This window comes from Dermacentor albipictus, unplaced genomic scaffold (genome assembly GCF_038994185.2).
Source record: "Dermacentor albipictus isolate Rhodes 1998 colony unplaced genomic scaffold, USDA_Dalb.pri_finalv2 scaffold_17, whole genome shotgun sequence".
In the NCBI taxonomy this organism is placed as follows: domain Eukaryota; kingdom Metazoa; phylum Arthropoda; class Arachnida; order Ixodida; family Ixodidae; genus Dermacentor; species Dermacentor albipictus.
In genome coordinates, this window is record NW_027225571.1 from 1,219,827 (window position 1) to 1,237,326 (window position 17,500).

The 17,500-nt window shown below is 47.8% G+C and overlaps 1 protein-coding gene across 2 annotated transcripts in view; it reads left to right on the plus strand.

Annotated features, from left to right (window-relative positions):
• The window catches only part of LOC139052004 (zinc finger protein Gfi-1b-like), a 47,353-nt gene extending 33,824 nt beyond the window's left edge, over positions 1-13,529 (plus strand). For both annotated transcript variants that reach the window (XM_070529074.1, XM_070529075.1), the window contains one exon: positions 13,125-13,529. In XM_070529074.1, the coding sequence (XP_070385175.1) occupies positions 13,125-13,303 (179 nt within the window). In that variant the 3' untranslated portion in view covers positions 13,304-13,529. The remainder of the gene's footprint in view (positions 1-13,124) is intronic.
• Positions 13,530-17,500: the final 3,971 nt, after the last annotated feature.

Genomic DNA, 17,500 nt, shown 5'->3' on the forward strand with positions numbered 1-17,500 from the left:
TAGCAGCAGTGCGGCGGCGAGCGAGTCATGTCCGAGCCGATGACGAAGGGGGAAAAAAAGAAGGAAAATTGATGTAGTCTGTTAGTAAAGGTGTCCCTAAGAACCAGTTCACGGTTTTGTCGCGCTCGCTACTTAAGTGCTGGCAGTGCGTTCCTGGGGCGCGATCGGAGATTTTTGTTCGATGCGCGTTCTGTTCGGTTGATGCAACGTCACAGAGTGGCAGCATGCAAAATTTCTGAGAACGGGGCGGAGAGAGCAGCCAATCGGCAAGCGGTGAACTCCCCGGAAGTTTACTTCCCTCGTCTGCCGTCTGCTTGCAGACAGCATACTACAGAACGAAATGTTTCTCGTCTTCCAATCAATGAAGTCGTTATCTAAAAAATATTTTTTTTCTTCTCAAGCTTAAACACGTTTTGAAATATATTAGTACGTGTGACTATTACAACTTATAACTACTAGATTATCTGCGTCGTCCCTAGGTGGTGTCGCACACAGCGAGGAGAAAAAAGAAAAAGAAGCGACGGGAACAGTGGCGCATTTTTCAAGAGGCAGCAACAACATTCCAGTTATTTGATGGCACCGATGATGGGGTTGATTTCGCTGTACAGCCAACGCACTATTTGTTTCGAGAAACTAAAGCGGCGCCAGAATTCGCGTTCTGCCATTTCTTCAAACGCGTTTCGCGCCGCCACCCGCTCTCCTTCCTCCTCGAGCAACGCCAGCGCAACAACCTAAGTTCCCAACGCAAGCGCCATTTCTCTCGAATTAAACTATGGATTGGATCCGAACGTGCTATTCAGCTGCCGAAGCCGCCGTTTGGATCCAATCCAATCCACCAGACGCGCCACGCGAAGCGGTCTCGTAACGAGCGATGATCGCTCGAAACTTCCCAACTCCCGTCGCGTTCGGCGCCTAGCAGACGATTTGCGTGGTGGCAAGATGATTGACAGGAGCGTGTCGTCATTTTCACGTCACCAAAAACGTGGCCACGCCCCGCTGCTGGCGACGTCGGCGCGCAGTAGGCTGTTGGGACTTTTAGGTGCTCCCGCAGCGCTCGCCACCAGTTTCGTGACAGAGCGTTGCCAGCTCTCTAGTCGGTAGCGAAGATTCCTAGTCAGGCGTCGGTGAGAATAACAAAAGGGACTTTATACTCTATATACAGGTGATTATACAGGACAAGATCGGATCGGCACGGGGGCCGAGAGCTAACAGCAAACACGACTGTTCCCGCACGGCGACGTCCGGCGAGACTCCAACGCGTAACACATCTCATTCCACTCGAGAGCGGCACTCGGCTCACGGCGGCTCGGTGGATCCGGTTCTCCAGGCGGCGGCGTTGGGGCTTATAAAGCCCCGAGATACGATTGTCCATCAAAGGGCCCAATACAAAGCCAGCACTCGACGGTCGTCCGAGAGGTCCAACCAGCGACCGCGCTTCAAGTTTGCCGCGCGCCGTGACCTCCAGGGGAAAGGAAATACGGCGCCGGGCTGTCTAGCACTTTGTTGCACATTTGGACATCTCGCTCACCCATGCTCTTCCACGGGACGCCGCTGCCTGGCGGCGCAGCATGTAGACTTGTCAAGGGAGGGTTAGGGCGCTGTACCTTTCGGCGCAGCCCCGGTTTTGGCCAAAGGGCGTTCGCAGAATAAATTCTGCATCTTGTAGATTCGGAATCCGGGCTGGTCGTACGGGCTCAACGAGGCCGATCGCGCGCGCCAGTAACCGAACGAACGCGCCGAACAACGATCTCCGATCGCACCACTGTTGCGTGCATCGTGCGAGCTCCTGGTAGACGACGACATATAGCGCTGCGCTCTGCCAACTCATTTACGCTAGTGATACCGCCTGTCGGCTGAGAATGAAAAAAGAAATACATTAATAAATTACTTCTGCATTGCGTAAACGCCCGGCATCATACGTTTATACTTCAGAACTTGGCGTATGATATTTAACTTATATATTAAATTGATTTAGCCAGCAGAAACATTCTGCAATTCCTCGATTAGCTCGTCATATAATGACGTACACTTCAGAGGTGGCACCCTCTCATCTATTGGTCGCGTCCTCCCCTTCTTCCACCACCGGCTTGGGAGTGGCACATCTAGTGACGTAAGCGGCGAAGCGAACGGCTCGTATTCTGAACCGCGTTATAAGATTCGGCCCCAGGATATATCGCAGTTCACTGGGATTGGTTCAAGCGAGGTACATAAGGTATGACACACATCCGGGAAACTGGAACACCTGCGGGCGCGTTCTCCCAGGGACCGACGCGTGGGTCTCGGTGCAGAAGTGTGAAGCCAGACGCGGCCACCCGATACTGCGACCACGAAGTGATGCGCACTTGCGGGGTGCGAGATCAAAAAAGAGCGTCTGGTAGACAGTAAGTGTGGGAAGGAGAGCAGACGGGGCCAGCGCGAAAAGAGTCGTCGCCTGAAGAAGACATGCGTAATCTTCCTTGAATATAGCCAAAGTTTTTTTTACCATTAGTTCGTGTTGTACCCGTGTGATTTATTTGCTGTTATTCGAGCCCTAAAGTGTAAATATGTTGCATCATCGTTCAATTCGAAAACTACTATAAGGTCATTTGTGTACAAAGGAAAAATTGTAGCATCCGTCATGGCCTTCCATTGTTCCCACACGCTTCGCCCTTTCTTTCTTCCAAGTAGTATCAAAATGGTGCTTTCGTCTTTTCTTTTTCGTGGCCTTTGACGCTTTATCGCTTCGGCACCGCTCGGCCAGCAGCACGCATTTGCGCCTTTGCGCCGTCATGTGATAAGCGGCATGCCCTGATACCTACACCAGACAAAACGCCCTGTCGCGGGCCAGCCTCGCTGCAGCCGACCTTGTTCATCCGTCGCACCCTTGAGAGCGGCACAATAACAGTGCGCAAGCACCCCGTCACGCGGTATTTTTTTCATATTTGGCGGGCTTTCTTTGGAACGCGGAAGAAAGGACCACGTGAGATATATCGTGTTGGAAGCAATTATTGAGCGGTTTCTCGAGGTACTCTACCACTCTGCGTATCACACTTCAGGTCTGCAGCCAATATTTAAAAAGTTGATTAATTAAACATAGCTAATCCGTTAGTTAAGGGGAAAATAAAAAATAGCCTGAGCAACTCTAGGCCTGTGCTAACATTATGTATTCGGTTCAACTCGCCTCCGGAGCGCCTTTCATTCTTAACACTTTGGCTCAAGTTATGTGGGACAACCTGTATATATACGTATATATGTATGTATACTTCCGATGAGTGCGACGAAATGCATTAGCTTTCCGGTTATTTTAATCCTCAGAATTCGTTCCAAGGGGATGCGCCATGCAATCTCACCGGTTATAAGTCGTAAATTGCAATATGTGCCATAAGTAATTCGATGAGAACTTAATTAGGGAATTATTAAAGTGCGCATTTCAATTTCTCGTGCAAGTAAATTATATGATGGGGATTTACATGCCGAAACCACGATCTGGTAATGAGGCACGCCGTAGTGCGGAACTCCGCAAATTTGAACCACCTGGGGTTCTTTAGCGTGCACCAAAATCTAAGTACACGGGTGTTTTCGCATTTCACACCAATCGAAGTGCGGTCGCCGTGGCCGGGATTCGATTCCGCGACCTCGTGCTTAGCAGCCCAACCCCATAAACCCTAAGCAACCACGGCAGGTATTCTCGTGCAAGTAATGCCTGCCTCTTCCAGTTATCCAGCTCAATGACTAGAACGGTGCTATTTGCCAATGGTGATTTCTTAAATAAAATTTTGGTAGCCTTCGGACAAGTGTCCCGTATAGGTATTAATGTCAATCAGTGCATGAGAGGTGATGTGTTCTCGTGTACTTATAATTGATTCAAGAAAGAGAGAAAACAAGGGTAGGAAAGGCAGGGAGGTCAACCAGAACAGCATCCGGTTTGCTACCCTACAGTAGGGGTGGGGGGAAAGGGGGATAGAAAGAGGAAGTAAGGGAGAGAGTAAGTACTGAGTACGTGTGGGAGGGACACCATACAGAATGACACTATAAACGGTCTGTTAAGCCCGTGCACTTCAAGTACCGCACTAGTGCACGAATCGCTTTTCGAGCCAGTGACGGGTGTGGCCACGGTCCGAGTATCTTTGACTCGGTGAACGGTCTCGAGTCCAGTCTGCGTAAAGTTGCCCGCAGAGAGAAGCGTTGGACATCGTAGTGAGGGCAGGTACACAATAGGTGCTCGATGGTCTCCTCGCACCCACAGGAGTCGCAAATCGGGCTCTCGGCCATTCCCATACGGTAGGAGTATGCATTCGTGAACGCCACTCCCAGCCACAAGCGACACAACAAGGTTGCTTCGCCGCGGGAAAGGCTAGATGGCAGTTGTAGCCGTAGCGTGGGGTCCAGTTTACGTAGTCTGCAATTGAAGCCACTTGAAATCCAGAGATCTTGGGACTTCTTGCGCGCAAGTAGACGAAGTTGTCTGGCAGCGTCCGACCTCGCCAAAGGTGTTGGACACGTCTTGGTATCTTCGTGGGCGCACCGGGCAGCCTTGTCAGCTAGGTTGTTGCCGACGATGCCACAGTGAGCAGGAATCCACTGAAATATAATGTGGTGTCCTCTTTCCAGAACATGGTGGTGCAGTTCCCTGATTTCAGATGTCATTTGCTCGTAAGTTCTGTGACGTAATGCGGACTTGATGCTGTGAAGGGCTGCCTTAGAGTCACAAAATACGACCCATTTATCTGTTGGCTCTTCGGTGATGTACATCATAGCGGCATGGAGAGTTGCAAGTTCTGCCGATGTAGATGTAGTCGTGTGCGACAATTTGAATTTACCTGTAACGTTCTTGGCTGGAACGACGAATGCGGCAGTTGAGCTGGTAGGTGAGGTCGAACCATCGGTATATATATGTATGCGGTCATGATACCTCTGGTGCAGTAATAGGAGCGTAAGTTGCTTCAGAGCCGGCGATGGATGATTGGACTTTTTTGTACTTCTAGGAATAGCAAAATTCACTTGAGGCTCACGCAGGCACCACAGGGGAGAGGAAGGCTTCGCCGCAGGTGTAAAATATGCCGGTATGTACTCTTGATGAGCGCTAATCACTCGTGAAAGGTCGCCTGAGGTCTCTCGGCTGGTAGGGAGGCCAAATGATGGTCCGGGATCCTTGACAGATGGTGAATGTGCGCTCTGAGAGAGTCGACAGCTACGTGTGTCTGGATTGTATGGTCTCCTGCGATGGCGATTGTTGCTGCTGTTAAGGTGCACCGAGGCAGCCCTAAACACGTGCGTAGGGCTGGACCTTGTATGCTCTCCAAGGCGCGAAAGTTCGTCTTGCATGCATTTGACAACACTGGTAGGCTGTAACACAGGAGTCCGAGAAACAAAACCCTGTACAGCTGCAACATAGAATGGACTGGTGTACTCCAGTTTTTCCCGAATAGAAATTTGAAGACCTGAGCAATGGCGACTAGCTTCTTCTTAAGATAGACGCAGTGGGGGCTGTACGAGAGTTTGCGGTCAATGATGACGCCCAGAAAGCGATGCGTCTTAACATAGAATACAGCTTGACCATTGATGGTAACAGGATACGATGGCATTTGTTTCCGTGTAAAACGAAGTAATGCGCACTTTTCAGTAGACACACTGAGGCCTTGCTCTCGGAGATCAGAAGCCGTCATGGTTGCCGCCCGCTGAAGCCTGGCTCTTAGCTGAGGGCGAGTCACCGCAGAGGCCCAGATGCAAATGTCGTAGGCGTATATTGAGACATCTACTGTCTGCGGTAGGTAATCCGCTAGTCCTGCCAGGACGAGGTTGAACAAAATAGGGCTCAACACTTCACACTGCGGCACACCACGGCAGATGTAATGGTCTGAAGTTGGGCCGTCTTCGGTCTGTAAGAAAAAAACGCCTCTCAGTAGAATAGTCCCGAATCCATTGATACATCCGGCCCCAACTCCAACAGCCTCAACTGAGTTTAGTATGGCCTCATGGGCGACGTTGTCGTATGCTCCTTTTATATCCGGAAAAAGCGGCGCAGATAGGCGCTTGCGGCTTTTTTGATTTTGGACCCACGTGACGATGTCAATGACGTTGTCGATGGAGGTGCGACCTCGACGAAAGCCTGTCATCGCGTCCGGATAGATGATGAATCGTTCTAGGTACCATTCCAATCGAGCAAGAATCATTCTTTCCATCACTTTGCCGACGCAGCTCGAAAGCACAATCGGACGATATGATGAGATCTCAAGCGGAGACTTTCCAGGTTTCAGAATGGGGATCAAGCGGCGCGATTTCCATTGTTTAGGAACGGTGCCGTTCTGCGAAGCTCATCACGTGCGTCATGTCCAAGGTGGCATAGGGCAGCATAGGTGATGCCATCAGATCCTGGTGACGAAGAACGCCTGCAGGTCGCCAACGCAGCATCGAGCTCTTCGAGTGAAAATAGCAGGTTCATTTCTGGTACACGTGCCTCAGGAATGTCATTCAATGCTGCGTCAGTAATGATGGCCATGGACCCAGCAACCCGTGCACAGAACTCTTCAGCCACTTGAAGTTCCGAGCGGAGTTGGTAGAGGGCCAGAGCAGCGAAGGGCTTCCTTTGATGCGGAGATGAGCGAAGACTCCTAACCGTTTTCCATATGTGCGAGAGCGATTTTCGGGGATCAAGCGACTGACAGAATGTTTCCCATCGCTTATCTTCCAATTTAGCCATGCGACGCTGGACTTTCTTTTGTATGCGTCATGAAGCCCTCAGATCCAAGACGGACTTCGTGCGCCGATACCTCCTCTCCGCCTGTCGGCGTGCCGCACGCAACCTCTCCAGTTCCATGTCCAAGTCTGTTCGCCGTGTTGACCTTGTGAGCGAGCAGATGGATGTTTTCAATGCCTCTGCGATTGCTTCTTCGATAGTGTGTGAGAGGCCTTCCCGACATGTGTCATCCATATCCTTCTTAAATTTTGACCAATCAACTGTACGCAAGACAGTTGGGGAGCGTTGCTCAACTCCTCTAATCTTTATGTATGTTGGAGTATGGTCTCTTCCATATGTTTCTATGTCTGTAAACCATTGGACGCTCGAGGCAAAGCGCCGTGACACCAAAGTTAAGTCCAAGCAGCTGCAGTAGGTCGTGCCTCGCAGAAATGTAGGGCTGCCGTCATTCACACAGCACAAATCATGGTCGGCAGCAAAGGAGGCAAGGCTCCTGCCTTTGGAGTCAATTTTAGTGCTTCCCCATAGCTGATTATGCGCGTTGAAGTCACCTGTGATAACCCAGGAGCCATTGTTCATTAGTGATATTTTCTTAAGTCGTTCGCCGTCAAAGTGACCCGCTGGGGATATGTAGGCTCCAATTAGTGTAAATGACACATTCTTCTTTTGGACATTTAGGCAGACATATTGGTTGTCGTCATGAGGCTCTATCTCGTTAGCGACATATGTTAAGTCCGTGCGGATGTAGATGATCAGTTTCATGCTCGCAGTGCATATGGACGAGACGAAAGATTCATAACCGGACAGTCTGAGTGGAGTTGATGTGTTTGGTTCCGCAAATGACCAGTATTGGGAAGCGATTTGTGAAAATGAATTGGCGAAAGTCTGATATACGGGTCCTTAGGCCCCTGGCATTCCATTGAAAGATCGACGCACTTTTAAGTTCAGTGCGGAAGGGGACTATTGGTCGAGCCATGATGCTTAAACGATGCTAGCAAGCACTGGATGTAGTGCATTCAGTATTTGCAGAGCACTTCGAGCTGCTGGTGTTTGTAGCTTGTTCAGTATAATGCGCATTGTATTAATTAGCGATTGCAGCATATGAGCCACCTGCCTGTCTTGGTCGCACAAATCGCCGACAGTGGACGTCAGGGGTTGTCCAGCGAAAGTTTGCTGTTATTCTGTTGGTCAATGTTGTCGTTTCGGTAGAGCCGGCCAAAATTCAGCAGATGTGGTCTTCTCAGTGGACTTGCTCTTCGCGGTCCTTTCCACATTGTCTGGCCTAGGCGGTGGAGGAGGAGGTGCTGTTGTAGGAAGTGGCATGCGCCTTCCTCGAGGAGCGTTCCTTGATGAGCGCCGGCGACGTGAACGTCGCTTCCTGACTTTTTCGGCGGCTTCGCGATGAGATGAATGATCTCTCGCCATCTCTTTCAAGATGGCCATTTCCTTCTTAATATGTGGCCATTTCTTCGATGAAGCTTCATGTGATCCTCCGCAGTTTGAACACTTCACTACAGTCGCGCCACATTTATCTGCAGCGTGGGGCTCTCCGCAGCGGGGGCATGTTGCCTGATTTTCGCAGACGCTGCTCACGTGTCCCAGTTTCATGCATTTGAGACACTGAAGAGGTTTCGCAATGAAAGGCCGCACTGCATGTCTGAAGTGTCCCACCTTAACATGCGAGGGTATATATTTACCCTTGAATGCTATTTTCACGCAGCGTGAACTGCCTAGCCGCTTAACATCAACGATGACCTCATCATTGGCTGGCTTGATGAGAATCGGCAAGTCGTTATTAAATCAAATAATTAAATCAAATAGACAGTTAAACATATGATCAGCTTCATATCTGTTAATAAAGAGAAAGGGCTAAGAAGTGGAAGAAGCTACAACTTTACCGCCGGTGGGAGCCCGAACCCACCAGAACCTTTGCATGACGCTTACGATGCTCTAGCTGTCCATCTACTGCAACGGCTAACACCTCGGCACCTCGGCAAGGATTCCAGAGCAGGGACTCTTGTTATGCCTTGCGTAAAAAGGAATCAAGGAGAACGAGGGACTCTATATTTAGTTGACCAAGTATACGAAAGCCAAGGACAGCGTTGCTCACGGGTTCCCTCTCCCACCACGGCGACCAAGTCCTCGTTTCCTTCGTTTTCATTTGACTTTTTTCAGCGTTACAAGTATGTTGTTTTATCGACTAGTGTAGCCGTCGTCTAAATTACCTTATAGCTTACCTAGATTCATTGTTTATCTGGTTATTCTATATGGTTGTTTTATAAGAACAACATGCAGCCTTATTGTATATACGAGTTGTTTTCTTTTTATGCCATTCTAGTCCTATAGCTCGCAGGCTCAAAGCGGCTAGCCCAATAAATGCAAATGCGCAATTGGCTAATTAGCAAATTATCAGCAATTAAGTGCTTAACCAATCATAAAACTGCACCATATTAAAATTTACAAAATGTAGCGGCTCAATTTGCAAGGCACGTCCACTTGCATCGTTTTCTGAGGAAAACACCAGTTAAGAGACGTGAGTCGTGAACTTGCAGTATAATTAACTGTTGTTCACTTAACTTCAATACGACACTTCTTTTAAAGTACTGCAGGAGAAAAATAAATGCAACACCAATGGATTTAGTCGTACACATTTGGAACGAATATCTCGAAACAGATGTCACCTTGAAAAATTCGTTCCAGGCGAATGCGCCATGCAAACTTGCCCGCTGCAATTCGTGAATTACAGGATCAGTTGAGGTAGAGTAGTTACTTAAAAACGCAAGTATCGGAAATTTCTTAAATTAGGCTATTGTGTATTTCAATTTCTCGTGCAGATAAAAAAAGTTGACAGGCACATTAGCATACGCTAAAGAGGATGAAGGCGAAAGCCTGCGTGGCCACGAGACACTCATTAGATTACTTGACATTTTCATTTGAATGCGCACTTGCTCCCTATTACTTGTTTTCTCTCACTAAAGGTCGCGGGTTCGAGTGCCATTATTAACTGTGTCTTAATTCACTTCGCCCTAATTGACGCCAGAGGTCGCGGGTTCAACTTCCACCAAATGTCGTGGGTTCGGCTCCCACCAAATGTCGTGGGTCTTAATTACCTTCGCCTTAATTAACACCAAAGGTATTGGGTTCCACTCTCGACCTTCACAACGTGAATAGGAATACAACTTCGAGATATGCCCAGTTCGGCCATAACTCTAAGTGGGTTCGACTGTCACCAAAGGTAGAGGGTTCTTAACTCTATCTTAATTAAAAGTACCTTAATTAACTTTGCCTTAGCACCTCAGGTGGCGCTAACGCTTGTTTTCCTTCGCCTCGGCTTCACACTTTCTTATAACGAAATTGATGGCCTAATTCGCCCTCATTACCACCAAAGGTCGTGGGTCTTAATTAACTTCGTCCTAATTAACACCACAGGTCGGGGGTTCAATTCCCACGAAAAGTCGAGGGTTCAACTCCTTATGAATTTTGGTGCCATGAATTTTGGTGCCAGAACGACGTACATCAGGTTCTTCCAGCCATGAGCGACCTAAGATTTTTGACTAAATAATCACCGCCTCTTTGTTAAATCCAGCCCAAGGAGTAGAATTATGCTATCTGCCACGAGACATAACAAAGATTCTGTTCAGTCTAAACAAACACAAACCCACACTTGGGCGCGGGCGCGTGCACGTAAAGTAAGGTAGCCGTGATGAGAGTTCATACCTACACATTTCAAAAACCGTACAGCTGTGCCAGCGTGGCCCAATGAAGTCTTCAGGGTGCCTGGAATTGTGACAGAGCGATTTGTTCGCCCAAAGCCTTTGTGAGCGCACAGCAGACATGAGCTGGCAACGACAGGCTGGCGTCGGCGGGTCATAATTGCGGCTCGTAGTAATTGAGTTTGGGGAACCAATGGGAGCAGAGTCTGGCTATGTGGCGCACTTCCTTCTTTATAAACTGTAAAAAGGTACGCCGCTGGGCTTTTAGTTATTCATTTTAAAAGGCAGCGCGAAACCTTGGACGGAGACAAGAAAGACACCGTGTACGCAAGTGCTGGACGATCGTGCGGTGAATTTCTTGTATCCGTCCTTGGTATATTTTTTCGCTCTTCCCACGTTTTCTTTTATAAGTGTATGGATAACTTCTGTTTCCTCCTGCAAGGAAAGCGAACAATGATAGCGTTTACTTTCCTTTGCGGAACACAACGTATCCTGGCAGAACAGAACTGGCGCGTTGGTTTACAAATTGTGCATAAATGAGGGTAATTGGGAGAGAAAGTGCTGTAGGTAATTCTTCGAATATTGCACTTCGAAATGTAGTGGCTTTAAATACCGTTGTGTGAGTTAAGCTGCGCAACATGAGAAAAGAAGGGACGAAGATCATCAGTCTACAGTTTTGCATGAAGTTGCGGTAGTTATACACTGGCTATCGATGGCAAAAATAAAGCAGACCCGATGTGTAAAATATCGGCCCGTACATCTTCAAGTGTGTTGATCAGACAGCAATTTGCAGCCTTATCGTGCACTAATATAAATTGTCTGGTAAAGCCGTTGTACGGCATGAGCGCCACGGGTCAGCCGAGCGGGCAGACACCTCCGAGTTCTGTGCACGTGAGCACCGTACACATATTTGAGCGCACGAGCACTGGAACCATTTTCGTTGCCCCCCAAAAGCTAAGAGCAGCCCGATGCATTGTAATTCTTATAAGCCTTCTGCTAACGGTATACGTGCGTCGACGCTCGCCTAGTGAGTGTCGTTTCTTTTCGTGTTATGTCAGCGATCCATCACCGACCGAGCGGGTATGCCGCTCACGTTTGTTTCCATGCTGTCGTCATCATTATTTGCCTGTTTAGGGTTAGTGAAACCGGTATCTAAGCACGCAGTCTCGTCGTGTTGACATGGACAAAGTGCTGTGGTAAACATTTCAAACAATATTCTGCCTACGCTTAAAGGGACATTATAAGAAAATATTAAGTCAAGCTAAGGCGTTAGATTAGTGCTGGAGAATCTGTAAGGCGTCAATATTATCTCGAGCAGAGCCTTAATTGTTGAGAAAATTAGGTAAATGCAGGACACGATTAAAGACTCCCCCGGGAAATTCAAGTACTTGCCCGGTGACGAAAGCACTCCTCGGTTAAATTCTGTCACTAGTACTCTACAACTCCTTGTACAAAACATCATTGTATTGTATTATAAGACGAAATAAAATGCTACCTGTGCAGTTCTATTTCATTTTTAGACAGAAGAACTCATTGAAATTACCCTTGACAACGACGCGGACGGTCGAACGGTTTCGTTTTCTCTCGACTCCTCGCCGCCCGCGCTTTGGCGTTTCATTAGTTATCGCGTAGTGCTGCGATGGGTTTGCTGGCTCGCGAAACACGCACAAACTGCAAGTAGTACAAAATTCAACTTCCACATCATGTCGCGGGATGCGCGAACGGTCTATGCCACTTGGCCAAAAAGCAGCTGCAGCGGCGAATCCGTCGCTCTGACTTTATCTGTCTTGGCTCAGCACCGCCGTCTGTCGGGCACCGCAGCAAGGGGTGGTGATTGCGCATGCAACGTCACGACTCCCGCGGTTGGGTGGCGGGGGATTTGAATTTCGAGAAAGGTATTCGGACCCTTCAGATGCGATTTTCTCGTATACTAAGTTTTTTCTGGGCATGAAACAAGCGTTGCGAGGTTTCTGGAATGGCATTTAAACAGTCCATGTCGACTTAGTATTTGACTTTAGTGTCCCTTTAAGGGTGAAAACAATCCTACGAGGTGACAACGTTGATGCGTACCACATTTGGACAGTAGGACAGTGCTCAGCGACGCCTCTTGTAAGATGGCGAGATTAATAGTCGAAGCAGTAAAGATAGATGAACTGGATGACGCATTAGTTTGCATGGCATCCCTAGACGATGGCTAAAAAAAGAGAAAAAATTTCTTAGTGCGTGTGTTTAGAGAAATAAGCAGTTCTGATTAAGCGGCCAACATGGGCACGGAATTGTTGTACTTGTTCCCTTAATTTAGTTTATTAATTGTATGCTATATGTTTCGTACACTTACGAAAATAAAGGTAGTTGTAAGTCAGCGTAAGTCAGTTGTAAGTTCTGTGGCTCTTTGCCACAGAACTGCTATTCAAGTAAATAATTGCAGTCCCTTCTTCTTTTGAGTCACGCTGGTCTCACACTGTGATTGTTGGTAGTTTTAGAAGAAAAAGAGAGTTTGATTCCTGCGCATGCGTGCCGTAGCTGACCGTACTATACTTCGGTACTCATTATTTTTTAAATCTATCTAATAACTCACGCAGCTGCGTCAGCAAACGAAGACGACACGGCATCCACGCCGACAGGCATTAAATTCTACATACAGACCTGGCATTGTGCAGCTCATTGTCACAAACTTTGTACTAACCCGCACATTGTTGCATTTGCTCACAATATTGCTCGTCCACTTCTTGCAGGCGAAAAACCCCACAAGTGCAAGGTGTGCGGCAAGGCATTCAGCCAGTCGTCGAACCTGATCACCCACAGTCGCAAACACACGGGCTTCAAGCCGTTCGCCTGTGAAGTCTGCGGCCGGGCCTTCCAGAGGAAAGTGGACTTGCGCAGGCACAATGAAACGCAGCACACCAGAACTTGATTGCCGATCGCTGGCCGCGTAAAGGGCCTCATTGTGGATGGACCACGAGGCGATCTCGATTGTCGCTTACTCTAGTCTTCTGAAAGTGAATCGGTTACCAGCTTTCTTTTTTTTTTTCGCATCTTATATAGCTCGATATCTCCTTTACTCCATGGCTTGTACCTTTTATCAGGCTTACTTCGAAGGAGTTGGTAAGCACATGTTTGAGCTCAGTCAATGTGCAGAGCACGCCATTAAACGTTGAATGAAATAAAACAGTTTTCTTTCAGCGGGAATTCGAGTGCGGGTATTCGTTCTTTCCCCCAGGTTATGGTCGCGAAATCTGCTAGCTTCGAGTTTTCTTGTGTTAGTAAGTTACAACGATGCCTGTCCGTCGGGAGTAGCTGTGCGAAAAAGGTTTATCTACGCTTTCAGTGCGCATATCCTGACGCTTCTTGTGAGGCTAATTTCTCTTTGGTTGCGTGTGAAACAACGTACACAATGAATAGCGTATCTCGTATGAAACAGAGCTATGCACGATTGATGTACAGTACGTAACGAACAGGTGCTAAACCATATATGAATAAACAATAGCGCTTATCACAACAACAGGACACCATGAAATAAGAATGGAATCTAAACCGTCGAGATAACCAATACACACCCGCGCTTGAACGCGTCTATTCCGTTTCCTTTACCACGCTATACCACAAATTACGAGTACAAGCACGAGGCCTCCACCTAGAGTAACCGAAAAATACACACCACACCGCTGCGTTATATCTCAATTTTCATATCTGCGCGCTACGAAACCACACTTCCAGCAAAGAGCATTCGCGGGGTACTTATTAAAGCGAAATTTTCATCGCGGACCCTCCAGAACACTACTGTCCATGGCTCTTGCCGCTGATCCTACCGCCTTGCCGAATAACTTGCCCCAGGAAAGCCCTTATATAACTAATCGGCGTATGTGCAGCCCGCTCCGTTCTCTGTGCAGTTACACAAAGAAACCATAAAAGGTACATAGATATCCTCTCGTCAGCAAATATAGGCGTCTTCAAGCGCATAATTCCTTTATTATAGAAATGCTTCATATGCTTTCTTTCTCGGGGTTTGGGGCATCTGCTCAGTCAGTTTTTCGCATACTGAAGTGGGCAAACCCTGGACAATGGCATAACAGTGTGGGCTGATCCCGGAGACAATGTAATGCGTGGTCACGTTGTGAGAGTCACCGTGCATAGCCACCTTGCCCGGCAAGCACGTAATCACTATGTTGCAAAAGGCTGTGGACAATATGAACAGGGGCGCTGTAACGTAAAACTATTCCAAACTTTTCTATTCCAATTCTCCAACTTGCCCGGCAAGCACGTAATCACTATGCTGCAAAAGGCTGTGGACAATATGAACAGGGGCGCTATAACGCAAAACTATTCCAAACTTTTCTATTCCAATTCTCCAACTTGCCTGGCAAGCACGTAATCACTATGCTGCAAAAGGCTGTGGACAATATGAACAGGGGTGCTATATCGTAAAACTATTCCAAACTTTTCTATTCTAATTCTCCAACTTGCCGGCAAGCACGTAATCACTATGCTGCAAAATGCTGTGGGCAATATGAACAGGAGCGCTATAACGTAAAACTGTTCCAAACTTTTCTATTCCAATTCTCCACCTTGCCCGGCAAGCACGTAATCACTGTGGTGCAAAAGGCTGTAGACAATATGAACAGGGGCGCTATAACGTAAAACTATTCCAAACTTTTCTATTCCAATTCTCCACCTTGCCCGGCAAGCACATAATCACTATGCTGCAAAAGGCTGTGGACAATATGAACAGGGGCACTATAACGTAAAAACTATTCCAAACTTTTATATTCCAATTCTCCACCTTGCCCGGCAAGCACGTAATCACTATGGTGCAAAAGGCTGTGGACAATATGAACAGGGGCACTATAACATAAAACTATTTCAAACTTTTCTATTCCAAGGGCGCTATAACGTAAAACTATTCCAAAATTTTCTATTCCAATTCTGCAATCAGCCCACCACGATTGGTCAAAAACGTTTTTGGACCACCTCCACTTCACCTCTCTCTCACGCGGCGTCAGGAAAACCGGGATAGCTCCTCATCTGATATGACGTGTATCCGCTGATTATGCATAAGTTGACCGAACTAAACAAACATAGTTATTTCTGATTTGACGCCTTTTTGCCATTAGCCCTCAGTTATTGGTCACAAGTTTTCCGGCTGCACCCACTTTACCTGCCTTCCACGCAACGTCACAAAACCGCAAGAAGTTACCACGTCAAAGTGACGCGTATGCGTTAAAGATGCATTATATGCCTAACACAGCTGACTTTTCTTCTGAATAGCCGCAGGCTGTCCCGTTCCGAAAGGAATAAACGATGGCTGCCACCGATCGCTCCGGCGCTGGCTACTCGCCCCTTCCGGAGTGCATGGGTTTATTTGCGTGTAATAAAGCTTCTTGCATGGCCGTGTAACGTTTTTGAGAACTTTCGGCATGTTTGCGACCTCGCTTTGCCAACTATTATTTGCTGAGGATTCGTTTTAGCGTCATTCTTAAGCTTCCGTTGCATGCCGCCGCGATTGTCGACGAACCACCGCAAGCTAAGTAAGAGAAAGCGGACCAATCGCAGACGCCGGCACCACCCTCTTCATCCCGTCATCGAAATTAAATGCAGTGGCTCGGCCCCATCGAATCGCTCTCCACTTGAGCTTGCTCCTCGCCTTTTGTGAGCCAATTAGATAAGACAAGCCGCTCAGCGCAGGCAATGTTATTCGTTTTTCAAGCAAACAAAAGTGACCTCCTATGAACGAGGGGAGCATTTGACTGGTCTGTTCAGACAACCCTAAAGGTGACCGCCCGATGCTTGCGTCGGCGGTTACGCAAATTTGACGTCAGGAGATTGGAATAAAAACATGTTGGAATAGTTTTACGTTATACGGCCCCAATTTTCCAACTTGCCCGGCAAGCACGTAATCACTATGCTGCAAAAGGCTGTGGACAGGGGTGCTATAATGTAGAACTATTCCAAACTTTTACAATTCTGCAATCAGCCCTCCGCGATTGGACAAAAAGTTTTTTTAAGCACGCCCACTTCGCCTGTCTGTCACGCGAAGAAAACCGCGATAGCTCCCCATCTTATATGACGCCTACACACGGATTATGCATCAGTGACCCGAACAAAAAAAAAAAAAAAGTTATTTCTGATTCTAGGCCTTTTAGCCATAACCTTCGGCTATAATTTTCGGGCTGCACCTACTTCACTTCCCTGTCACGCAACGTCACAAGACTGAGAAAACTCACTGCATCAAAGTGACGTGAACGTGTTAAACATGCAATAATGTGCCGAAAAAAAAAGAATTTTTTTCTGAATAGCCGCAGCCTGCCCCATTCCGATCGCTCAGGCACTGGCTACTCGCACGTGCCGGAAAGCATGGGTTTATTTGCGTACAATAAACCTTTTTGCGTGGCTGTGTAACATTTTCGAGCACTTTCGGCACGTTTACGACTTCGCTCTGCCAGCTCTTCTTTGCTGAGGATCCGTTTTAGCGGCATTATGGTGGCTAGAGGGGGAGGTGTCAGCATCGGCTGGGCTGCGCCGCTTATGGCGGTGCGGCATTTTTTCATGACAGCGACAGGTGGCGCACTCGTCGTCTCCGAGATGCCTAGCGTGATGTGTTTGAGCAAACTCTCCGGCTACAAGCGCGCGTCGTGAAGTCTGTGGTGAAGTTAGCTTCGCCTTCCCCGCTTTTGTTTGCTTGTCATAAGAAGTTCTGAGTAACCTTCTTGACCCACGCCACTGGAAAAATTTGGTCGGTATGCAGAGTAAGCTGGATAATCTCCTGGATGTGGGCCACCTAAATGAAGTTCACGAGATGGTAAAGCATTGTGATGCGATGCCAGATCATCGTGAAATGGTGGGATCAAATAACGACTCTCGCATACCCTACTACGTTAGCGGGTATGTTACCAGGAAAATGCTAATAAGAACAAAGTGCGAATAGTGTTCTCTAGCTGTTGCTTCAAGCAAAAGGCTCGCGCTTGCTTCCGGAAGAGTCGTGTGTTACCAACCACATGGATAAAGGTGGCCTACTTTACCCATCTCAGGCACTAAAAGACTTGGTTGCTGCGATGGAAGATGCCTTCACGCATTGTTTCAGCTTTAACAAGTTGAAGGCTGACAGCATCATGTG